The sequence below is a fragment of the Seriola aureovittata genome, chromosome 2 (genome assembly GCF_021018895.1).
Source record: "Seriola aureovittata isolate HTS-2021-v1 ecotype China chromosome 2, ASM2101889v1, whole genome shotgun sequence".
NCBI classification, from domain to species: domain Eukaryota; kingdom Metazoa; phylum Chordata; class Actinopteri; order Carangiformes; family Carangidae; genus Seriola; species Seriola aureovittata.
In genome coordinates, this window is record NC_079365.1 from 12,007,232 (window position 1) to 12,034,521 (window position 27,290).

Consider the following 27,290-nt stretch of genomic DNA (forward strand, 5'->3'; position numbering starts at 1 on the left):
TTCTTCTTTGATTCTTTTCTCTTTGATTCCTTTCCCTTTGCAGGCTGTTTTGTCTCCCTCCAAGGCAGGAAGTTGTAGGAGACCAGAGCTGTGATGAGGTATGTAGCCATGCCAGTGTATCCTCCCAATACCAGACACAGCGGCTGTGCCAACACGAACAGACAGAACACACTCATCGACGCCCGGTCATCCAGCTCCACCCGGTCATCCTGCGTTGCTTTCATGACTCCAAAAAAATATATCAGAGCCACGGCCGGGTAGAAGGCTAGTTCCACCATGACGCTGAGGATGAGGCGCTCCCACGCACTGGAAAGCCTTTGGATTTAACATGTACACGTGTTGGAAACTAGTTTGTAAGATCCACTGAAGTATTGACTGAGATTATTTTCAGAGACACACTCACCTGGATCAGATTTACTCTCAGGCAGAAATCCCTCTGAAGTGTGAAGGTGGGTCTGTCAGGACAGAAATCAGACTTGGACCTTTGATCCTTTATCACAACAGTCCTGTCAAACATTATCCACCAACTGTGCCTTATCAGGACTCTTGACAGTTGTTATTAAAAACACAATCTGGTGTCTTTTATTAATGGACTCTTTAAAAAACCCTTTTTCCACATTACACTTTCTGTTCATGTGGATCATATAAAAGCCACAGACACAAAATGTCAAAGCCACCTTCATTTTGCTACTAAATGATATGTCACAAATTAATGATGTTGTACATCCACATTGCCTCTCTCATTGAGTATGGACTCTTTATTTTGCGGCTTTGTTTGGTCTGAAATAAGTGCCATTAAACACTTGAGAGAGAAAAATATTCTTGACTGTTGTGTCACATCACACATAGGAGAGAGCAGCATCAGTGGGTGGATAAAACGATAGAGGCTTTCATTGAGCTGTGGGTATCCAGTGAGATTTACAGCTGATACATTCATCAGTACTTGTACTTTGAGCTACAAACACAAATAAAAAATTTATAAAATCAAGCTGTTGTATATTTGCCGCCCCTTCTCACAAGAATAATGGAAAATCTTCTTCATTTATTAATTTTTGCTGGTGGGTAGAGTTCCACTGACATTAGGCTTTTTATATATCATGCCTTATGCTAATAGCACCGATTTAAGTTGCTGATTCGTGTGTTTATAGGGCATTAACTCTTCTATACTTATGAATTATATTTCATGAATATAGACTCAGACTTGCAATAGTTTTTAATTTTGGGAAACACGCTTGTTTGCTTTCTTGCCTAGAGTTAGATTAGGAGATCGATCCTGTACACCAAATGTGAAGCTAGAACCAGATGATGTTTAGCCTAGCTTAGCATAAATCAAGAGGAAGCAGCAAAGCCTGGCTCTGCTAAACATTAGCTCACCAGCACCAGCACCTTATATAGCAATATACGTGCTAGAACTGTTTCTTGGCTGGGCTCAGTGAAAAACTGAAACGTAAAAACAAATGTTGGATCTTATGGTCCATGCAAACTGGACATACAGGTATTTCTTGCTTGAGCCAAGAAGTCACAACAGTGGCTTTAGAAATGTTGTGGGTGGATTTTTTTTTTTACACTTTGGACAGAGCCAGGCTTTCCCCCCCTGATACCAGTGTTTATGATAAGCTAAGATAACCAGCTGCTAGCTTCATATTCAGTGTCCAGATGATAGAGTGTTATCAAGCTTGAAACACTCTAATCAAATCCTTCAAAATATTATTTCAGCAATGTGTCTTTTCAGTATCTGTCTATATATCCATCCAGTTTCTGAGCTGTTTATCCCGGTCAAGGTTACAGAATGGCAGGATACTGTCCCAGCATGCAATCGGTAAGAAGCAGCATAGACTCTTGACAGGCTGCCAGTCTATCACATCTGTTTCTGCAGTATATTACAAATGTGACAGTATTTGTTGTTATTTTTTGAGACATACAAACAGGATGTTGGTCCGACAAAATATGTGAGAATTAAACTATACTAACAGTAAATTAGACATATTAGCCATACTTACTTTGTTTCATTTAATTAAAGTTATAACCACAGTCTCAAATGGGCTTTCAGAGGCAAGAATAATTTAATAAGGGCCATGTGTAATTATGCCATCATTCAGAGTGTTGACATTGAGCAGCCAGTGAGCAGAGCGCCTCCTCCGAATATTTTTTAAAAAGTCCCAGGAGGAACCTTTACCTGTAGGGGCTTCTTTGCTACTCACTGGTAACATCATTTTCACTTCATTCTAAGCATTTAAACTCAGCCATGACAGACACTTATTCGCAAAGAGCTAAACCTACTCAACATATGCTTCATTAGTGGAAAGATTGAGAAGCAGAACATCCAGGCAGCTTCCCTGGAGGACTCAGAACGTTTATCTCAGCAGAAACTCAGCAAAACTACTATACCATCAAAACGTTTGGATACTACTTATCTGATTAAGGGCAGCTGCAAGTGTTAACTCAAGAAGTTCAAAATCAGTTTGACTGTGTATCTACTGTCGGCCTGCTCAGTGAAAATGTGGTTATTTTTATTATTATGTTGCTTGTAGCTCTAATGCAGAATGCAGTTCTTTGACTCCCCACTGCTGCAGCCTGAGGGAGCACCGGGCTGTTAGCCAGTCAATCAACCACCCAGGCAGCAGTGGCCTTCCATAAATACTGTATATGTGTGTGTCTGTCTATGGGTCCTTCTCTTTCTTTGTCAGTGTCAGAGCAATCATTCATCGAGGGTTTCTCATGGATGTTTGTCACCTCAGGAGGGGTTTGATTCTGGATTAAACCACTGGGCCACAGAGCAGGATTACACAATGGGAGGGAACATGTGGCCCTTTTGAACTGGGGTTTATCAAACCCCCAACTTCTCTGCAGGGTACAAGTGAGGCACCCACAGAGAAACACAAAGTCTCAGCGGTCAGATTAAATCCAGCTCAGTCATGAGTCAGAGCTCATTGGTGTTAGCTTAAGCTGTACCAAATAATAATAATAATAAATGAGAAAAGTCTGTTCCTGGTGCTGTTTTGAACACACTACTGTTAGTCAGGCTCTCTGATGGAGAGTTGTTTGTAGTGATAAACAGTTTTTTTTTTTTTTTGCAGTGGGAAATTTCAGCACATCATCTACTATGTTTTTGAATGATGTTTTGGATTCTGTATCCTATAATTGAAACTGTGGATTTACTGTATTAGTCAAAGCGATATTCTGGGGTTATTGGATATGGTTACTGGCAGAGGTCCTGTATGTGCAGGAGATTAAGAAAAAGGCAATTCTTGAGTTTTTAGTCTCAGTGCTTCATAATGTTAAAACAAGTCTCCTTTTTTGATTTTATTTTTTGATGTATTGCCTTTGCTTCAACGTGTCTTATTCAGTTAGACAGAAACACACCTGAAAACACCAAGTGAATACTGAGCTTGAAGTTTTTGAGAAAAAATTTTTATTTAAACTCTTCATTTAAGATGTGACATTACAGTACTTCAAGCTGCAGTGCATTGTGGGTTTTGAGCTTTCTTTTATGGGAGAAATTAATATTTTTCTTCCTCTATTATGCAGAGTGTATAGAAATGCCTTTGTTCCTTGATTGTGACATAGAGACATTGATATTTTAGATAGAGTGCGTTCAGTGTTGTCTGACTGCGCACTGGAAAAACTTCAGCATGAAATCATATCATCTGCATTTGGCCAGTTACAAGTGAGTATAAGAAGAACACCAAATACCAACTGTACTGCCATCAGCCTACTGATCCTTTTCACTACCTCCACCAGCAGCCACAATGTTAGGTTTGATAAAGACATAGGGACCTGATATCCAATTTCAAGAAGACTGCATTTTAAAAGCATGCGTCACAGGCTAGCTGAAAACACCAACACATTCCATAATTAACTAGTATTTACTGACCACTTCCTGTATTTAGGAATTGGCCTGAGGTTGGACATCCAAAATGTAATCATTAGGGGATATTGTTGGGTTTCTTTTTAAAATAATGTTAAAGCAATAAAAGAATGAGCAGAAAGGAGTAAACAAATGTTTTTATTTTCAAGGTAGGTGAGAAAAAAAATTCACACATTTTGTTGTAAGGAACTTCACTTGCTTGACGGAGCATTTGTCTGTTTTTGTATAATTGCTTCCAGAAAGGCGATATTTTTGGACAGCATGACGCAAGTAAGTGTAAACACAGTAATTAGTGCTTAGGAAACTGCAGGAAGCTGAGAGAATAGGACGGAGACGGAGGAAAAGGGACATTTGAATCCCCTATGGTGTTATTAATGTCACCAGAAGTACAAAGCATTGACCACCTCCTGGTCCGTCGCAATTGGCTGGCAATAGCATTTAAAGGAGATATCCAGCGTTTTGTAGGCCTTTGTTATTGATCATTCAGCAGGAGGTCACCTTAAGACATTCCGAAACAGGGATGACAGTTTTTGTTTCTTAGGAACTGACACCAGCTTTGTGTAATTCATCAGCTCTCAAACTCAAAAAAAAAAATCGTCTCCAACAGTTTTATTATTTTTTGTTTATCACAGAACAAATATGGAAATATACACTTTAGTCTGTTGGCAATTTTGCATAGATCCATTTGATGCTGCCAGATAAAAAAAAGTGAATATATCCAAATCAATCTTTGGCCTCAACCAGTCCTTTTAACACAGAAACTTTCCCAGCATTAATAAATGTAAATTATTTTCGATCGTCAACAGTTGACTGGAGCGCTGTTCGTTATAGAGCTGATTTGAATGTAGGAGTGCTCAAAAGTAACATTACATTAACCCTGGTGGATTTTTACACCATTGGGTTTAAAATGACTGACAATAACAGGAACACACACGCTGTATGAAGAGATGACACAGGCTTTCAATATTACATAATTCAAAAAAATGTGTTTGTCAATGTTCAGGGAGCAAAATATATTACTCTCTTTCAACAGGGATCCCTCTACAGTACCTTTGAGATCTGGAATCCCAGTTTGAGGAATATGTGAAAAACACTTTCTTCCCTCCATTTCTGATACTGTGGGATTCTTCTCAAGGCAAAATAGCTGTTGTGGGTCATCTTCCTCCCCTTCCTCAGTTTTTTTTTTTTTTTTTGTCCTCTGGCCCTACTCATGCCAACCCACTCCTTGGAACATCTGCAATAACGTGCTCACCCACACTAAACAGCAAGCCCTTAAAATAAATGAATCATCCTGTAGAGAAAAGGGGGTGTGTAGATGTAGATGTGTTTGCCTCTTTATCTCTGTTTATGGATGGTTATGTGACATATGAGAAAATAATTTGTATTTATATGTGCCCATTGGTGCGTATGTCTGAAAGAAAGATTATGTGTGTGGATGTGCGTGTGTGTCTGTGTGTGTGTGTGTGTGTGTGTGTGTGTGTGTGTGTGTGTGTGTGTGTGTGTGTGTTCTTGATCCTCAGCTGGAGGGTTGTGTGGGCAGAAGCATCCTGTGCCGGGGTAAATTGATTTCCAGAATCCAGACGCTAGGTGTGCTATGCAGGAAAGAGCTGTGTGCTTCTGCACCCATTTATGAAAGGAGGTAAAATGGTTTATAGCTGTGTGCGTCCCTGTGTGTGTGATGTGCATGTGAGAATGAGTAAGAGGGAAAGAGAGAGAGAGAAACAGACAGAAAATGTACAATGATACAGGAAAACAGATGTCTCTGTTTCCATATTGACTAAAAGGGACAATTGTAGTTTTAAAAGTTCATAAAAAGTGATTGCTCTCCAGATGCAAACAGTTGTGTAGTAGTTGTGTGTAAGTCATTGGTTTATCCAGACCGAGTGAGATGAAACATTGAGGCAATGGAGACAGGATAACACACACACACACACACACACACACACACACACACACACACACACACACACACACACACACAGTGCCTGCATTTAGGAGCCATACTTATCCAGAAATGACAAACCCATCACTTTCTTGGCAGGCAGCTCCACCAGTTTAGCATATTCATTACAATGTGGTTTACAGGGCAGGTCTTAGCTGCATACAACAGGCTAATGATGGATGGTGGCCATTAAATCTCTATGTAATTCCCTCCCTGTAATTAATATTGATTTTAAATCAGCCAGCATGAACACATTTTAATTGGTAACTGCATTTCTTAAAATGTCCTGTGCATGCCTCCACCACAGAAAACTCCAGACAATAGGAAAGGAAAAATAGTTTTGACCTATTTACAACTTTAACTCAAAAATCCATTTGGATTTAACATCTTTGGTAGAATGTACAGTTACTGCTCAGTGAGTATAAAGGCTAAAGAAGTTTATTAAAACTTGTCTGTACTTTTTTCACCATTACTGAGCTGAATGGTTTGTTCTGGGAGCTGTCCAGAACTGTGGTGCTGAAATCTTGTCTTTTTTTTTTTGCCCCCTCCCAAAGTCGCTCCAGAGCAGCAGTTTCCAAACTTTTTTGGCTTGAGTCCCACTGAAACAAAGCTATGTCTACTTGAGACCTCTTGCCATAGGCTGAGAGCAGTTCAAGCTATTCTTCCAATAAACTTTTAGAAATACTTTGATGGATGCTGCTGATGTAAAATGATCAAATAATCGAAAAATTGAAAAATGCAAAGAAAGAAATTCTGAGAAATATGTTTTTCTGATTTCATACCTTGTTAACCACTTCGAGACCCTTCGGTTTATTCTGCGACCCACTGGGGGGTCCCAACCACCAGTTTGGAACCACTGCTCGGCAACATGACAAGCTGATCTTTATTTCATCGTTATGGAGGTTTCCACGCTAGATGTTTTTACCACTTGAGAGAAAGTCTTCAATATTAAATAGCGTGCGTAATTCCATTACCATGACACTCACTCTCTCTCTCTCTCTCTCCTCTCTCTCTCTCTCTCTCTCTCTCTCCCTCTCTCTCTCTCCGTGAATCGTACAGAGGATGTTGCAGGGTGACAGCAGCAGCACTGGGGCATGGGCAGGGTTGCCAGCGCTTGAGTGTAATTCAGTGTGGGAGGAGGATGGGTGGGTTTGAGTGTATCTAGTCTTTTCTCTTCACACGCTCTGCTGTGCGCACAGACTGAAGACAAAGCGCAGAGAACAGTCCACCTCTCCATGTGATGTGTAGCCGCTCGGTGAGGGCGCAACAGTAATTTCATTTACTGTCCCTGCATTTCTTTTCTTTTTTTTTTACGCTGCATGGACAGTTAGTAACCAAGTGCGCCTCTGCCTTGCGCGGGTGTCCATTCACTCAGTGCTCCCTCCTCCCTCTCCATCTTCTCCAGCTTCAACATTGGTGAAGTGGCTGCCTCACCCGGTCGGACCGGAGGCCGTCTGGTCTCTGATCTGGTCTGTGGAGTCACCGGAGACTCGACGCGCTCCGTCGGGGCCAGGCTGTGCGCCTCTCGGATCAGACCCGAGCCACCCCGAGCTCTGGCGATGGAGATGATGGAGGGAGACGTTATGGACAAGCTGGAGGACATGTCATCGGTGTACGACTTCGACCCGATCACCGGCAACATCCCCGCCACCAAAGTAGAGATCACCGTCTCCTGCAGGTGAGTTGAGGCGTCCGCAGAGAGCGCAGAGCGCGTCCGGCGGTCAGGAAAGTTCGTCGGAAGACTGCGTGCTAGAAAAGTTGTGATGGCGCCCCACCCTTTCTGAGGGGTTTAGTTAGGCTTGTTGAGTGAGAGTGTGATCAAGAGAAAATTCAGACAATTACAACTTATTAAATCAGTGCAAAAAAGCCTTATGTTAGGGGCGAAAGCAGCAGATTCTGGGTGGGGATAGAGGCTTTGTTTTCCTTGTTAAATCAAGAAAGTTAATCGAATCTTTCCACCAAGAATCTTTCCAGAAAACTGTGTGGGTTTTTTTTTTTTTTTTTGATCAATCCATTGATTTGAGTGTATTTTAAGGGGCAATGTGCAGAATTTGACATTGATTCATGCATGCAGGCGTTTCTCTTTCTCTCGTATCATTGGAAAAGCTGTTATGGGTTAGACTAATAAACTAATACATATTGTGATATAATACAGTAAAACTTTCTCGTATGTTCGAGGGATCAAAAATTTGTCAAAACAAGACAGAGAATTAACAATCTACGGTTTCTAGCACCAGATTGAGGTTAATTTGTGTTTGTGTGTGTGTGTGTGTGTGTGTGTGTGTGTGTGTGTGTGTGTGTGGTTATACACCAGCCTATACAGTATATGCATGGTGGTGCGTATGAGTTAGACACGTCTCTTGCTCCAACATCATTTCATCAGAGGCAGAAACCTCTCTCACATTGACGCGCATGGCTGCTTTCAGCCTCTCCCCTCCCTCTGCTTCATTCCTCACAAAGTACTGGATGTTAAAGATTCAAAGGTTTACATCATATTCACACAGTGCCTGCACGTGTCCTTTGCCTCAATCTTAGTCTCATTCTTTATTATTTTTCAGTACAAAGGTATTTCCTTAAGAGAAAAGTGTTAAAGAAATCAGCCTTCGCCAAATGATTCTTCCCACAGTGCGAGTTCGGTGAGAATAAACAGTCACACCTCTTCCCATTAGGAAAGGTTTTGAAGTCAAGGCTTTCAACGCCTTTTGCCTCTCAGACACACACACACACACACACACACACACACACACACACACACACACACACACACACACACACACACACACACACACACACACATACGCACAGGAAAAAAAACACACACGAACACACACAGACACACATCTCTCTGGTCTTTGATGCTGGGTTTTGGGCTGGTGAGCCATCGAAGCAGAGTGAGTTTGAGCTATAACAAGCTGTGTGTGCATTATTGATGGGCTCTCTGGCGTTCAGAGAAGCTTGCTGCCACATCTCAGCTCAGAGTTAAGGGAAAAAAAGAAAAAGAAAGAAACCCTGGCAAAAAAAAAAAACAGTGTGTTTCAATATCCACTAACAATAGTTTGCTTGCTTGTGCAGGAAATGGTGGGCGATAGTTGAGAATCAGTTTAGGTGGAGAGAGGACGACGAGCAAAGTGTTGTAGTTGCATGATTTTGGATTTTGGGTTCCTCAGCCTGTAACGATGAGGCAGTTGGGATTAAATGCCTCAGTGACGCGCAATTAAGCACCATTCAGGTAAATGATGAGTCCTATTATGACAACCCCATGCAATATGCATATGCAAAGGATTCCTCCAACAACATGTACGTGCGTGCGTGCGTGCGTGCGTGTGTGTGAGTGTGTGTGTGTGTGTGTGTGGTTGTGTGTGTGCGTTGGAAAAAGAGAGTAGTGGTGCAGATGCCTCCCACCAGAAAGAAGAGGAGTTTGGGAAGAAGAAATCATTAATCGAAAGGGAAGGGTCAATGCTTTGCCCTTCTGCTTCACTGCTACTTTGTGCGTGTGTGTCTGTGTGTGTGTGAGCAATAAAGAGAGCAAGAGAGGCTGAGATTTCACCATAAAGAAAAGCATATATTTGATGCTTGCAAGATTCAAACTTTTAATAAAATGTAAGTAATTACGATGCAAATTGTATGGAATATATATGTAACATGCTGTGAACAAGCTTACTGATTAGGGGGTGGGTTCACTGTGATCATGCTTGACATATACCCTAATGAGCTATACAGACTGAAGTGTGCAAAAGGTTGCTCTCATAACCTTACTTAAGATTTTCCTACATACACTTCAGTGCCTGTGGTTGTTATAATAAATATTTAATACTAGGCTTCTGTATGAGTCCCTCCTGAAGCAGAAAAAAATCAGCGGTTAAATCTTTCTGTCACATTCAAATGCCTGTAATAGCAGTTCAAGGCCTCACAAATCCTTTAAATCCTTTGTACAGATGTTGTGTGAGTCAGATTCCTATTCAAGATAAGAGGCTCCCTGTTGGGTCTTCTTCGCTTTTCTCCCTTTGTCACCATGTACAGTACATGTGCTCTCTAAAAACCTCCAAATCATGATGATAGCTGTTCCCTCTGGGTTAATACCCCTTATTACAGGATACACCCCCTGCTTTTGACAACGTGTTATTATCAGGACCAATGACACACAGAGGGGGGTGGGTGGACGCTGGATCAGTAAAATAGGGGGGAAATGATAGGAATTGGTTTGTCTTTCAAACAGGGAGGGAAGAAGACTTAAGGATTTGGTGGCAGGAAGTTGCCACAGTATTCTGCATTAGTGATTTGCTTTCTCTTCAATACCAATACAGGAAGTCATGAATATTTCCCCATGCCTCAACATGTGGTTTTAGCTGCCTAACCTCAACCATGCTTTCTATATGAACAGACAGTCTGCCACCGTGTTCACATTTCTCACTGTGCATCTTTTGAAGCTGAAGTTTTGTGGGAAAGCTTGGCCTTCAGGAGCTGTGTCGGAAATAGAAAAAAAGGGTGAAATAGTTTGAAACAACACCAAGAAAAAAAAAAAATCAAACTGGTGTTTTTTTTTCTTAAACCGGTGTTTACACTCCCATGGGGCTTGTCAGTGAATGGTCTAGTTCCTGGGGGAGAAATAAAAGGAGAGGTTTGTAACTCGCGTGTGGACAGGAAAGCGGAGATATAAATCTTACAGCCACAAACTCCAGTCATAGTCGCCTGTTCCTGCTCATTGTCTCCAGTTCCAGTCACATCTGCCCTCCCACTTCTGCTCCAGTCAATTCAAACAATATAAAGAAGTACTTATGTGTCTAATGTGGTCCGTAGCCATTTATCAGTCTCTCCAGTCAGCTAATGTATTGAAGAGTAGGTCAGTCAATGGAGGAGCCCCAGCTGCTGAGAGTGGTATTGATAAGCAATGGCCTCACCTGGCATTTCTGCTGTGAAGTGGAACCTGCACAGCCAATGGAAGAAATCCACAGGTTCACCTACTAAATTTCTGAGTTTGAAAAGCCTGGATTTCACTTCTACCCGTCTGGACCTCGCCCCAGTTTGTGCATCTTTTAAATTATCATTCCATTTGAGTCAAAGAATTAAGCATCTGTTTTTCTGAAAAATAAATATAAGACAAATTTTGAAGAACCCAGCAGGATGTTTAACAACAGTTCCCATTGTTAGTGAAAGTATTTACAAAATCCCCAAACACTCTTCTAACCATCTGGATGAGGAAATATTCTTTCCGCTGCATGACGGAAAAGGTTTTCCATCTGTTTCCCAATTGACGCCTCTTGACATATGTCACTGCTTGTATTGTACACCACAAAAAAATGCTTAAGTATAAGTATTTTTACCTCCTCCAAGTATGTTCTGTTTTCACCCATTTCTGTTTATTTATCAGTAGGATTACACAAAAAGTACTGAACCAAAATGCACCGAACACAGCAGGAAAGAAGCCATTAAATATTGGGGCAGATCTGGATCATTTACTATGAATTTGAATTTTTCTCTCTAAACCTATGGAAAGTCACAACAATATCAAGAGCTATAACTGACAGTAAAATGTAAAGCCAGACAGACAGTTAAGATCAAAATCAGTGGTTAACTAAGGCTTTTGCTCTAACAGCCCTATTGACTAAAAAGAGATTTACACTAGCTATTAAATAGCTTAATCTGGAACTAGTTTTAAACTGTGGCATTTCTGAAGCAGTGGAGATCTGGTGTTGAAGCTTTTTAAAAACAGTTTTGAACAAAACATCGGTTTTAATAGTTGTATATTGTTGAACGCATCTCAGCCCTGACATGTATGTGCAGTGGGGTGATGGGAAACAAATGGTGTCAACAAGCAACTGGTCAAAGTTCACACTGACTGAACACAGAGCCGAGGGAACCAATTACTCTATCAATGGATTGTCCTTTTCTTGAGAGTGACACCTAATCTAAGAACTTCAATAAGGTGAAGATGGATCTTGTAACTGCTGAATTTTTATTCTAACCAGTAACTCGAGGTAGGGATAATTAGTGGGGATGTGGGATTTCTCAGCTTGTTTCCGTCATACATTGCATATGTTGCTATGATTAAATTCTCCTGCAAAATGTCTGGATGGTCTCCACTGCATGCAGATTTGTGCTTATGAGAAACCTGGTTCCACCATCTGATAGGTTCCTGTCTGTATCTGGGACAGATATGAAAGCATTGCACTCAGTGTACAAAAGCCCAAGGGAGATCTGACGCTTATCATCCCTTGCTTGTTCTCATCTCATCTCTCTAGGTTTGAGCACTTTTGGTGTGAGTATATGCTGTACCACAACCATCATCAAAGATAATTAACCATAACCAGAATATGGTGGATGAAGCATGAATTCAGCTCTGCAAATCTCTGCATAATTATCTTGCAGATGACCCACCCAAAACCAAAATGATAAACCTTTTTGTGTCTCTCTCCCTTTCTCACACACACATGCTGACAGTAATTTTGTCGCACAACAGACTGGGCACCCTGCCTGATATCACACAGCCTAACTGACTTTAGCAGGTTAGGGAAAATTAGGTGTGGAGAGAGAGATAGAGGCGGGGAGAGAGGAAAAAAGCTAGTGTGCATGGTGAGAGAGTGGATAAACAAAGACTGAGAAGACAGACTGAGATGAGAAAACATTGAGGTGGGCATGCTCGTCAGTGCACAGTAACTAAAGGACAGGGAAGTGAACTCATTAGGAAATGCAAATAAGAGACCAGCGTGTTTGGAGAGAAAATAAGATCTTACAGAGAGATTTAGTTTTATTACCACCAACAGCACAGGGGCTGCAGGAGAGTCTCACTCATCTATGTGATGTAACATTTCAGTGAAATGTGCGCAAGCAGTAAATGAGAGGAATTAATAATTATGATACTTCCAAAATAAACACCCAGGTGTTACAGGGACAGCACAATTTAAACCTGCAATGAGTGATTTTTTTGGCCATGTTGGGACAGTGTAAACGCAGTTGCAAATGCAACATTGACATATAATCACTTTTTAAGCTGAGTTTTAGTTCATTTACAGAGAAATATTTAGTCTTATTTGATATATGTATATATGTATATATACATATATATATTGTATATATAAAATATATCCACTTACAAGAAATTGAAGGTGATTTTCCAGACTTTTTGAAAAAAACTTTTTATTTTTCCTTATTTTCCTGAAGTGCAGGTCTTATATTGCTGGTGCTGCAGATCTGTAACTGACTACTCTCTAAGGCTCACCCTCTGTAATTACTGTTGTTACACTTCAAGCTTCCTGTTTTCACATGCAGTTTGTTGCAGGTTTGCCCTTCAAACAGCCCAGTTTACATTCATTTTTGAGATGCAGGATCCCCAATTTCAGACAGAACTTAACTTTAAATGAAAAGTGAAGCACGACAAAAAGAGCAACAGGAGCATCAGGTAAAAAAATGATTTTCTCTTCCATGGATAAAGTAACTAGTGAAGACGAATAGGCTATAAGAAAAAAAAATGTAAACATGCATTTTTCTCTTGTTGATGTCATGCATCCTTTTACTTCTCAAAGTGAACTCTGTATAAATTGCAGTGTTATTAAGATGGAGTAACACCAGCAACACTGATGAGTCTTCTTCCCTCTGACTCCGACCTTCTCCTTTACAGACCTGGCCTCTTGGGGGCCATTACACAAAATCTGGTGATAGCAGCTCACAGCCCTTTGGTTTCACTTCTTCTGCTCTGCTGGTAGCTCTTTCTGCAGATAAGCCAGTAGACAGCAGCATGGGTGTGTGTGCTAAGACTGTTTTGGAAAGAAGCAGTGTGCCACAGCAATGTGGTCCATTTGGGAGACAAATTAAAAGACTTTATGAAGCTAAGAAGCAGTGCCAATTAAATATGCATCAGAGTTGTTGTTTCTGCTTACAAAACATTTTTTTTCTGCCTACAAAAGGCATTGATCTACAGACAGCATATTGTATGTTGGCGTGTGTTTGTGGTGCTGTTTGCATACAAAAGGACATTCGGATGCTGTTACAGCATGAAACATTCTCTTCTCCTGACCTGGCAGAACCAATCAATTATTTTCTGCCCTCTTACTAACTTACTAACACCTTGGATGAGTGCATTGAGGACAGCAACGGCATTTCTGAGCACCATTTACTATCTTTCACAGTTCAATGATGTTTCCCTCTTTCCAACACATTCTCACTCCCAACTCGTCACATGCGGGTATGTGGTCAGGACCCCGTTAGAACCAATTTTCAATGTGCAGAGGCAATGTATTTTTTTAAATGAATGAACGCTACATTCATTAATGGCAGTGGATTGGTTGTGGTGGACAGAGGATGTACAAAATGCATGACTGTCACATCAGAGTCCTGTATGGTTAGGATTATGCAACAAAACTTTGGTTACGGTTAGGGAAGGACTGGTGTGGTTTAATACAGAAAAAGTGACTGTGACTTAAAAGTCATAATAAAGGCCTGCGGTCTAAATGACCCAGGTGTCAACTTTCAACGCAGCAGAGAACAATGGAAGTCTATTGGACTGCCCTGCATGTTGAAAAATGTGGGGTCCTGACCGAACGTCTGTGTGTGAGGACGTACAGAGTTAGACTGCTCTGTTCCTTCAGTGCCTTCCGCTCTCTGACGGACAGACTGTGACTAATGCTTTCATTAAATCAATAATGTGGACTGTGGGCATGCTGAAAAGATAAAATGTCCCCATGTCAAAAGCTTATATTTTCTTTCCTTTTATGTTAATGTTAAAAGACAAAAAGTAACCATCTTTGCTCCCAAAAAGACTTGTTTATGGGTTTTTTTTTGCTTTCATTACCATGACACTAAAAGATGCTGATTTTTATCCGTCACTCCTCACCCGACACCCAATAATCCCCTTCAGCCCTGACAGCAGCACTGTTCAGTTGTCAGCGTCTTCTCACAGCAATGGCTATAATCAGCTGTGTCAACTCTGCTGCTGAGAATGAACTGTCTCATTCCTGTAGCCATCAAATTCTTCCATCCTGCACTCTTGTATAAAGCTTGTATCTTACAGCTCTCATGGCCGGGAGAGAGAATCTCCATGAATACAAACAAGGTCTGGTGAGGCTGTGGTCGACAGCCACTGAACATAAGTGATGTTAAGTCCAAAGGAAGAAGGGTAACGCTCTCCACGAGTGTTAATGATGGCTCACTGTCATTCTGGCTTTAGTGGCTGAGAGGCTGAAACGGGGCTTTGATCTGTGCTCTCTGGCTGACAGGCTTACTGGCTGACTGGCAAGAGCAGAGGAGTCATGGGAAGACAAAGTCAAATTTATCAGTGAAGGACTGGGGAAGTGGAAGATGACCTAAACACAATCTCTCTCTTTCTCTCTGTCCTAACGAAGGCTTGTGGTAAGAGGGCTGTGGCCTCTGTTTGGTGCTGTGAAATATAACATTTGCGTGTGAAGCAGAAGTCTCAGAATGCCTAGTCAAGTTCAGTTTTACCCGGGAACCATAAATATGACTACAATAACATGAATCTTTTCACTATGGTCTATAATCAAATAGATATATGACTGCAGTGCTTTGTTTTTGACAACCTCAAAGGCCAGCCTTCAAATAAGTGGTGCTGTTTGTGAAACTCAGCTAGGTAGTTTCTGTTTCATTTTTTATCACTTCAGTTTGGCATCAGACTTTTATCATCACTCTTTTCAAGCCCCGTGCTATCAGGGACGTTACAGCCAGCTTTATTCTGATGGATGAAGACTACAGAGAAAACAAAACACTACCAGACTGTAAATGATGTGTCCATACTGGCGAAAGGTGCTGAAAAAGAAAAAGACTAAATGTTATAATTTTCTATTGTTCAAATCTTGGTCAGAAGCAGCACTGTGCTGGAATATGACATTGTAACAAAAAAAAAGAAAAATGTGTGCATGATAACTCATTACATACTCATTCAGATAGCTGCACATTTGCATACATACTGTTCCTACTGGGAAAGTGGAAATTTTGTATCTTAATCTTCTCTCAGGCCACAGATTAATGATTTATACATGTTTGATCTTCATGTGGGGAATCATAGTTCACCTGAATCATCTGTCTAATTGAGGGAGCCATTATTAACATCAGACCATGCTTGCATCGCCTCCCTGATAATTGTATCAGAGTTACACTGGGCTGAGGGATTGCTGTCAGACTCTCCAGAGTCTTATTATGTTATTGCATAATTGGATTCATTCGACTTTTAAGCAGGACCTACTGACAAATCAAACAAAAAAAAGACGCTACACCTCTGCAGGCACTAAACATTATGGAGCGTGCAGCAAATAAATGCAACCTGTGATGGAAACAGAAGTGGTATTTGCATAGGATGACCTGTCTAATGCTTAGAGATAATACCAAATGAGTGATAACCAAAAGCCTAAGAATAAATCACTATTTTCTCACTTGTGAAGGATGAGGATTGAACTGGCAGACAAAGTTTTTCATTCTGAATTAACACTAACTGACACCCTTATTGTTATGTTTTTTGTTGTTCAGTATTCAGTGCACTGTAGGTAGCCAACTCTTAGAATGGTGAGTGTTTAAAAGAGACAGATGTATACACACACACACGTGCTTGAGTCAGATAATAAGCCATAAATGTGAAAAAAAGACATGCACACATCATTAAATCCGCTAAATCACAGATTGGCTCTGCCCTCTGTGCGGCAATAAATCACTGTTAGTACTTTGAACACGTGTGATATGTGTGAAATTGCATATAAAAACCTTTTCCAGCTGAGGTATTATAGTGTCACTTTTTCAAATTGTGACTATCTTGTCTCCAAAGTCATCTCAAAGACTTACCTGTGGAAGATTTCCCTTTTTCTTCACCTGAAATATAAAGATAAACCATAAAACAATACAATACACCAAAACTCTGAGCATCAAATCCATTTGATAAACAAGACAGGTGCATCACCAGTCATTTACTCTGTGTGAACTGCACCCACTGCGCAGCAGTAGAAGCATCTGTCCTCGGCATATGTGATGGAGTAATGGGAGCTTAATAGTTCTCAGTCAGGGCTATTGAGGATGGTGAGTCACAGCTGTAGACAGCTACCATCACCTGGCAATTAGACAGATGGAGCTTTTTCATTGTCACAAGGAACAGGTCCATGTGAGGTGATGCATCTGAATTGAGTACAATGAACTAATTTGATTTGAATGGCATGCCAGCGATGGCTGTGAACACAGGTGATTGGATACTTCCAGCCACTGGTGGAGCAGCAGCAAGAATGCCTATAGGTGCTAGGACTTTCAAGATAAAGTCTCTCTGTCTTTTAGGGACACTCAGCAGTATCAGTCACTCAGTTCTCTACACATGCTGCAACTCATCATGAATTACAAACTTGTTCTGACAAGGGATCTACCGCAGCAGTTATGGCTTTATTTGTCAAAGCAGAGTATGGTTGCAATTAATTATAGATAACAACGAATTTTCAAATCCTTCTCATATTGTACCTGCGGAGCCTTGAAAGCTGATTTCTTGGCACCCCACTGAAAAAAACTCAAGCTAAATTCTGACAACATAATTAATCTAACTTTATTATTACACAGTTGAGACTGAGAAATGAATGAAATCGGTCCAATGCTGCCATTCTTTATAAGGCTGGTTTTACCAACTGTGGACCAGTCAGCATGTTGTAGTGAGTGATCCATGACTTAGTTCACTCTTCAGAGTACATGTGAGATTGTTTGCCTATTCTGAGCTCACAGTGCTATTTCAGCTCTGGCAGCCAGCCCCCCAGCGCAGGATGGGATGATTGGGCAAGATGGTCCTATGTGGTACAGCAAAGCTGGAGATGTGTGAAAAGTGTGTGGGTGAGATGACTGGATTTGATTATGGAGCTACCAGCGCCCGGAGGGAAAATAGATAATGGATGAGTGAAAAAATGTGTGTGTCTATGTGTGTGTGTGTGTGTGTGTGTGTGTGTGTGTGTGTCAGTGGATAACTTGTTCTCCTGGCTGCATTCATAAGGATGTGATTGCATTCGTGATGGTTTAAGACAAATATTGTTGTGGACTTGAATTCAAACAAATGACTGTAAGTATAGCTGTATATACATTTTTCTGTCAGCTCTCAAAAAAACTTATAGTTCCCAAGTCAAGGTATTACTGCAATGATAGCACTTTTTTATTCTCATAATATTGGCTGAGATCCCTTTATATTAGTTTTTCTTTTCTCACAGTAAATAAGTCATTATGAACTTTTGAAGTGTCATTTGTCTTATTTTAGAGCTCCTGCAATTTATGTTGCGGTTCTTCTGCAGTTTTAGCCATGCATGCTGCACTGCAGCATATTGCAACAATAATTGGATAGATTGCCATGAAATTTTGTACACACATTCATAAGTGGATTACCAACTGGACAAAGCCGGCAACTGCCTAGGGGCCCAGGCTCCCATGGGGCCCCAAAAGGCAGATTTGCATGGTTGAGTATCAACTATGAAAACTAGGACCTGTTTTAGTTTATATAGTGATTGTTTGTTGTATAGTTGTGTTTTATCAAAATGTCCATGTGTCAAGTAACTAAGTATAATTAGAATGCCTTTGGCAAGTTGGAAATTAAATTCAGGTTGACGTCAAAACCTAACGTTGGCTGATTGACATTGTGACGTTTAGCAGACGTTGGAATATGTTGGTATTTCATGTCAAGATGGTGTTGGCATGAGACATTTGGAAGACTTTGGATTTTGGTTACTTAACAACACAACTCAAAACCAACCAAATATCAACGTCAGCTGTCGTCAGTATACTATGTCAAATTGACGCTGGCCTTTGCCGTCCTAACATTGAATTTTGGTCACCTGACGTCACAACCTACATTCACCCAAATATCAGTGTCCAATGACGTTGGTAGTCAGCTGCAGGGTTCAGTCAGTGTGAGCTTTGCTGCGCACACATGTAAGGGCTGAGGTGCATTCAACAATATTCTTATACAGCTATTAGGATGTGCACTTCGAAATGTGTTTTCTTTTTCAAACTTTTCAATGCTAAATCTCCCCTGCCTGAAAATTTGTCCTGATGATAAATTTTGGTACCTGACATCATAACTTACACTCAACCAAATATGAGTGTCTAACAACGTTGGTGGCCAGCTGCGTGCCTGCAGGATTAGTTTTGACATTATTCCAGCCTGCTTACATGTTGTGTGTGCCACAGTTTTTGTGATAGCTGGAGTAGCTCATTAGCTAAAGGAACATGTCTTAGGGGCTGGAAGAGGAGGAACATCCGACTGAGAGATCCTCATTCAGTGACCCACTTCACCGAAACAATCATGCATTTTACACTGACCTACTTTGAAGCAGTTTTTCAAAAGTTTTTCACCCAGGATATTATTTTTTACATTGTGGGCTCACTTTCATTTACATTTTGGTTTTCATCTCAAGATCTTTGCTGCATTCACTCCCCGTGTGAAGATATAAAGGACGTCATTATTTGAGTAGCGTGTCACTACTCACGCACCTGTGCACGTGTTGTTTTTGGCTACATTAGTTCAACCCAGTTAGTGTCACGTGCACTATGGCAGCTGTGACTAGGAAAAGTGATGTCGGGAAATACTTTTATAAAAAAAAAAAGACAACAATAACATGCAGTGCAAGATATGTGGCGTTAAACTTGCATATCGTTAATATCATGTTCTCCGACAGCCAAACAGTAGGCTCCCGTATTTCTTTTTTATAATTTGCGAGTAATCGAGTACTTGTTCATAAGGTAATAAGAGTACTCAAAAATTTTAATAACTGAAAATGCCCATCCCTATACTGGACATTTCCTGCTTAACCTACAAAATACAAGCTGATATCTGTTGTGGGACAGGCTGTCTCCTTTACCTGTCAGTTTTGAAAGTAAAAAGTCATGCATCACATTTTGCCCGTCACAGAAAAATACATGACACAATATATAACTATAAATGATCAATGAACCACAGTTTAGCAGCGTCCTAACCATACAGTAGGCACTGCTGCCCGTTACCTGACCTCTGTTGAGTTGTGCCATGGTGCAGTCCATGCTGTTGGGGATTTTGTGATGAACCTGAGCTTCCCTGCCAGGCTGCAAGCTCGCTGTGCCTGTCTGACAGGCTGAGCAGGAATCTCCCCTGAGGAAGTCCTGGCCTGAATAATTCAACAGCTGGTGGGAAAAACGATCCTGCTTGGTTCTGCCATTGATCCAACGCTACAGCAATGCCAGCACCACAGTTTGGAATGAGGTGATTGAGGCTATGAAGAGAGCTTTATTTCTGAATTGCTACTGCTCGCGGTTTTGTTATGGGTGTAACATGGATGAGAGAACATCATTTGTAAGCAATTATTATGAATTTGCAAAGGTGGATGTTTATATCAACACCATGAATCAAAAAACAGGTATTTCCATTAGCCAAGTAATAAGAAAGTGCAAATGACAACAAGACACTGATAAGATGAGAGACAGTGATAAAGGGCCAATGAAAGCTTTGCTTTATACCTCATCTAGCTTTAATAAAGCTGTTCTGCATATGCTTTATCAAACACTCCTCCCTCTTATAAACATACCCTCCTTCTACTTCTACATTTCCCTAATTTCTTTTTCTACATTTCCTCTTTTCTCCCTTCCCCATCTGTTCGCTCCTTCCTTTTTCCATCTTATACTTCTTTTCAACTCCACTCCCCTCCTCGAGTCCCCTCTCTTCTTACCCTGTTCCTCCATCATTAACTACTCCCTTCCTCTGTCATCCAACGCTCCCATCCCCTCGTCCCTCTCATTTCATCTCACCGGCAATGCTTTTTCATTCAAGAGGTGCAAGGATAGCCTCCACACTACAATCCATCCCAGCTTAAATGTCCTTGAGGAAAACATTCAGCCTGTTTCTGCTTTCCTTAAGTGACAAATTGACATTGCTGTATGAAAACGTTATGTTTTCAAAACATCAGGCTTTTAGGAGCTGAAAAAGTCAGTTTTTTTTTTCATTTTGTCCATAATACATTTTTTATTGAAATGCATCTGTAATTGGTTTGTTAAGTTTAGGATTTGTTGAACATACATAACATAACATACAAGGTATAACCAGTACTGGAGCATCAAGCTGTATGATTATCTTTTGCAGCGACATTTAGGATGGTTGAAAATTGGTTTGATTAATAAATGCTGGAGTCAGTACTAGTAGTCAGAAGTACAGTTTTACATACTGTACTTCTGTCTTTTTCCCCAAACATTATACTATAAAATTGTCATGTCAGGTTTTGTATATACAGTTTTGATGAATGATAGCTGTCAGTAGTGACCTCGGTTACAAACACATTGCGTCTCCCGTGACTGCTCCACAATAAAAACCACACAACCTGTGTTTTGCCTTGTGACTGCGGTAGGAAATGTGTGGGTTGTATTAGCAGTGATTTAATAGAGCACAGATATGGCATCAGGAGAATGAGCTGTAAGCAGGGAAGTGACAAAACCAGAGACAATCTTGCGATGACACTACGACACCCGTCAACATGTTGATGTTCTGACCCATGAGGATTGTGTAGTTATTACATTATTACATGAGTGCTCAGTGATCATGGGTTTGACCACACCCATCTCCAAAATGTTAGCCTTCGTGTTGATCTCAATTACACACTTGTAAAGTTTCGTGACAGTATCATGCCCGGTTGTGATGTTATCATGGTGACAAAACCTGTCTTAAGATAGACGGACATAAACACCTGCCAAGGTGCTGAAAACCACAGAGAGTTCATGCTATAGTGTCTCCAGGACCACATTTTGCACCCACGCAGAAACACACACACACATACATACACAAACACACACACACACACACAAACACACACACACACACACACACACATACACACACGCACACACAAGGTGAAAACAATACCAGCCATGCTGTCAAGGCTGGTAACCATGGTGTTATCACATCTTAAAACATATCTGGCGTGGGGATGCAAGATCAGAAAACATGTCTTTGTGTTGTTCGAGACAGCATGGATGCATGACATATCTTGTTAATTTCATGAAATGATTCTAACATTTACTAATGAGAATCAATCAATCAAAACAAACAATCTTTCTTTTGCTACAATATGTATTTGTTCTCACGGATGTTCAGTGGCCACTTTATTAGATACACCTGTACAATCTAATGCAATTCAGTACAAGAGCTCTGCCATAATTTCTGGCTTTGTAAAGGTTTATTTAGTTATTTATTTGTCAGAGAGGTGTTTATTCAACAGCGTGTTTATTATTGAGGTCATACTTGGTGGTGTTACACTGTACACTATATTATTGCATAAGGTATATATATTATATTGTATATTAAGGTGTTTCTGTTTTGTCTACCCCATTCATATGCATGAGAGGGACACATTATTAGAAACACTTTTTAGTATAATGTAATCCAGCACAACACTAGTAGCTATGACCTCAATAATAAACAGTTGAAATAACACATCTAACAAAAAAAAAAGTAGAGTACAAGCTTCAAAAAGGTACAATTTATGGCAGAGCTACTGCATTTGATTGCATTAGACTTTGCAGGTGTACCTGATACACAGGAAGAAAAAAAGTCAACTTTTATTTATACTTTGATACAAACTTGCAGAATATTTTGCAAAATCCGTTTTGCTCCATTTCAGTTGAACCTATTATTCACTCAGTGATACTGCAGGTGATAAGAACCCAGTTCTGTTTTCTTATTTTCTACAGCAACACACACACACATGCGCACCTTCCCCCAGTTGTGTTGTGGTGCATTGTGTGCAAGCAGGAGGTCACAGAGCCTGCGCTCTATGAATACAGTGTAGACTCATTCTACACCCACAAACTGTCCTCCCTGCACCAGAAAAATACACCCTCGATGTTAACCTTTCACCCTTTATGCACATATAAATTTCACAATCTTTTCTTGGATGTAAATTTTCAGAGAATACTGTGCTGGAAACATTGTTGAAATGTGTGCAATAATGTGGTGATAGTACGATGGCTAGCGGCACACAAGCGTCCGTAACATTTTGCACCAGCCAAGGCTCAGTTGCATGAAATGATGTCTAAACAGGAATGATACAATACAGTGAATGAATACATCTCCTGTACTTATTTTACAGGTGAGCAGTATGAATGAGGAGTCTTCAGTCAAGTTAAAAAATCTGTCAGCTCCCAGAGTTTTACTTATTAGCCGGTAGCAGCCTATTTATGCTGACTTGTACTCTTTTCCAAGTCAAGAATCCCATCAGCTCAATTTGCATGTCTTGAAATGCCTGCTCAAAAAGAACCACTCATCCCTAGATATTTATCATCCTTTTCTCAGCCCGCACTCATAGCAGTTGGAGTTGGAGAGCTGAGGAACCTCCAGCAGGTTACCGGGAAGGAGCTGTCTAATTATTGTGGTTTGTGTCAGATCTCTGTAAATAAAGTCAGCTATGTCTGTGAGTCTGTCTAACAGGCCCTTGTTTCTTCTCCCTGTGCAAGAGGAACTCCGTTATACTCAGTCTATTTCTGATCCAATCTCTGAGGACTTCATTTTTCTCCCTCATTTTCTCTCCTTCAAACTCCACACACATTCCCTGACGCACATTTTTTTTCTCTTCTCCTTTCCTTGTTCTTACATTTGATTTTCTCTTACATTCCTGCTCTCTTGATTTCACAGATTCCCTTGTGCACAGAGACATACCCAAATCCTGCCCCCGCTGCCTCTGCACATCTCAGATCTTTTCATAACCTCATTTACATAAGGGAAGTTGTGCTTCAGGAAGTTAGTTTGAAACCCCTTTAGTATTGCCAATCCCTTTGAAATTTATTACGTAACACCTAATGCAAATCTGGTGACACATTTTAAATATTTCATGTCATAGTTGTAGTTTTATGATGCCCCGGTGAAAAGCTGACTCTTGTTCTTAAAGGCATATTTAGAACTAACTCCCGTCTAATTGAAACAGCTCTTTTTTCATCATCCTGGTGAAATGTTGGAGCAATTTTTTTCAATTTATCAAATATTTTCAAAGTGTCTACGTGTCTTTCTTTTCTGGCTTTGCTCTGCAAAATGCATTGACCTCAAATTATTAGAGACTTCTTTCAAGCTACATTCCTGTTCACAGAGATCTCTACTTTGTGGGAAAAGCATCAGGAGATTTCACTGTTAACATAAGAGGGCTGTATTTTACAGTAATTACCATAGTCTGCAATCCTTCAGACATATTCTCTTAAAAACCATTTTCAAACTCTCTGCCAAGTTATGAATCTTAACATCATTTAAATTTTCTTGGGCTCATTTGAGAACTTCCATGTGCCCTTTGCGCTAAAGCTCTGGAGTTTTGACATGTTGTCTGTGCATTGTTGTAGACGAGCATCTCATTTGGTGAAATTTTGGGTGAGGTTTACTTCCACATTTAGGACAGGACCGTTGTTGTCTTGGGGCTGGTTTTGTAGGAAGGCATATGCTTTTGGGGTTACACTTGACACAGGATAATAAAGCAATTGCTTTGATGAGGTTCTGTTTCAGCAGACCTAGTTTTTAGTACGCTCAGGTTGAGCTGCTGCTGGCTGGGTGTTGGTGTTTGAAGCTTGAGTTAATGCAGCCTTTGTGTCATGCTATTGCCCCACTTCCTGGTTGAGTGTCTTTATACTCATCTCTGCCATATATCTATGCATGTATTGTACAGTATGTATGTATGTATGTATGTATGTATACACACACACACACACACACACACACACACACACACACACACACACACACACACACATAAACGTATATATACATACATATATATATGTATGTGTGTATGTATATGTCCATAATTAAAGCCAGATTCTCTCCGCCACTCAGGCAAATAAAGGCCAGTATTTTATTTTGTCTACCCATATGCAGAACTGGTGTGAGAAAGAACAGGAGCAACATAAATGAATAATGCAGATAAAAGCAAAACCAGCACAAACTTCAGACAGAATAAAACATCACTCTGAAACAGTGCCAACAAAAGTGTTACCTTTATAAAGGAGTGTTTGTGGCAAGGCTTAGCAGAATCTAATAAACTGCACAGGTGTTCAAAGCATCCTTAGTGAGACACGCACTGTGTGGAACCTCTCTAAGGTTATTCTTTTGCAGAGGAATATTTGAGCACTACAAATGGCTGCACCTCCACCATAACTGGAGGTTGTCTATAAAAGGAGGGGTCTCAGATCTAGCAGATGGACTCTAAATCAACATTTATAAATGAACACCTCTCTCATATCTTCAGAGAGAGACCATACACTGCTTACCTTCAAATCAGCTTGAGCTATCATTAATGACAATGATTCAGTCATACATTTTATTTATGATTTATAACATGTAAAACCAAATCGGCTGCTGGTAAATCAAATACATAAATCATCATTTATGTGTATTTATGTTTCCCGACTACAATTATCATGCTCTTCAGATTACGTGACATGACATTATTTTTTAACTGTGGTCTCGTCTTGTTTTGTTGTTTGTTTTTATGAATTTCTTAATGCTTTTTAATTTTCGAGATGGAAATGATGAGCTTTCTGTCACCGTGATGACCATTATTCATTTGATCTTTGCAACATCCAACACATGCAGCTTGTGTCAGTGAGACCATGAAGATGCACCAAATGAACCAATCACTAGAAACTCTTCTACGCAGTATTTAAGAACCACATCAAATGCAATAAGATGGGATGGGATCAGGGGTTTGTCTCACAAAATTACAGTGGTAGTTTGTTGTGGGTATAATCTTAGTGTATCACCATAGTAACATAGGCTGCTCATCTATCATGCTCCACAAAACAAAATCTTGTTTATGTCATTGGAAAAGTATGAAAAAAAACCCCATCTTCCTCACCAATTATCTCTCCTTACTGCCTCAAGCAGAAAAAAAGAGGATGTTCTCGCTTGAGACATAAAGAGGATGTACTGTGTTTAATTCAGAGACTGAGACAATTGTCATACACAAAGCCACGCTGTTTTCCGAGTGGGAGAGCCAGTATGTTCTCCATCATAACTAATTTGGATGTACTGTATGTACTGTATGTGGCATTTGCTGGTCATATTCACTCTCTGAGGCGCTTTATGACAGCAACATGTTTTAGCTGCAGCGTGAGGGTCACTTTGTGTCCAGAAGCTCTTTTACCAAACAAACACTGAGTTAATCAAAAGTGCAAACATTTGCTTCAATAAACCAAAATAGTGCATAGTTAAAACCGTTTTCCTCACATACACACTATCTGCAGTTTTTGTTTTCTTCCGGATTTGAACCTGTGACCGCTGCCATGTAAACAGTGGACTGGGATAGAGTGATTTAAACCGGCTGCTGGTCACATCTAAAAATATATGTGTTGACTGAGTGAATGTTTGAAAATAAAAGAGCAGTGGCACAGGGATGAAAGCAACTTGAGGCTACATTTAACATAAGAGATAATGGAGAGACCATTAGAGGGATAATACACAGCCAACAGATAAACAGGAGGTGGAAATAACAGAGACAGAGAGGAGGCAGTGGTGGGTGACATACAGTATATGGGCTGATTCATTGTAGACCAGTGTGCAGGAAAAACATGAACTAAATTAGCAGAGAGAGCGAGAATGGGAGCAAAATGCTAATATAATGGGCTGGATGTTTGCGTGGTTGAGTGACAACGTCTGCACAGTGTACACACACACACACACACACACACACGCACACACACACACACACTACTGAAAAATGCAAATGTTAAATGTCAATTGTGAATATTGCTATTGTTCTAATGAGCAAGGCAACTACTATGAAACTAACCAGGACACTACAATGCTCAACCTCAGTGTCATGACTCTCTTAATCTTGCAGTCTTTTTTATGATAAAATACTTCAGTGAGAATATTTTTCCTGTACTAGAAGAACATTTTGAACTATTTTACTACTCCTTGAATACATTAGGTGTAAATCCCATGGCACCTATGAACTTCCTGTGGTTATTTTAGCTGTACAGCATCTTGTACAGGAAGAGGTGACTATGTCATAATTACTGCCAGTCTTCATTTTCCAGTGATACATATAAATAAATAAATACATCAGATTTTTGTAGCATTGCAATGAGTCATATACTCAGGAGAAAATCCAAGGGAAATCTTTGGGTGGGTGGGTGTTTTTAAAATTTTCTTTGGCATTTACTTGTTCACTCAAATGTTATTTTTCCATGCAAGGGAAATGTAAAGGCACATGGTGCCAACCTTTACACTCACTGTCTTTGATTTCTTCTAATTGGTAATGATAGGCTACAGGGATTTAAATATGATCTGAGGCACACAGAACTACCAGCTCTAAATATAAAAAAAGAACAAATGAAAGGTCAGGTCCCAGACTATCTTTATTAAGATTCATGTATAATTTTTTAGACAGTATGAAAAAAATAGCAGCCTCCTCTGCAGTTTCTTTATGAAGGAAAAAGGAAAATGAAGCTTCCATGTTCACTGTTTTTGGATGAAGTTTCTGGCTTGTTATATCATACAACAACTCACACTCAAATTCAGCAGTAATTACT

At 40.2% G+C, this 27,290-nt stretch overlaps 1 protein-coding gene across 3 annotated transcripts in view; it reads left to right on the plus strand.

Moving 5' to 3' along the window:
- Positions 1-6,903: 6,903 nt before the first annotated feature.
- The window catches only part of cpne5b (copine Vb), a 122,843-nt gene continuing 102,456 nt past the window's right edge, over positions 6,904-27,290 (plus strand). The window contains exons 1-2 of one of the 3 annotated variants that reach the window (XM_056405248.1): positions 6,904-7,065; positions 7,216-7,488. In XM_056405248.1, coding sequence (XP_056261223.1) covers positions 7,370-7,488 — 119 coding nt within the window. In that variant the 5' untranslated portion in view covers positions 6,904-7,065; positions 7,216-7,369. Of the gene's footprint in view, positions 7,489-27,290 lie in introns of all 3 variants that reach the window. The other 2 variants (XM_056405238.1, XM_056405255.1) reach the window with 2 other exon arrangements.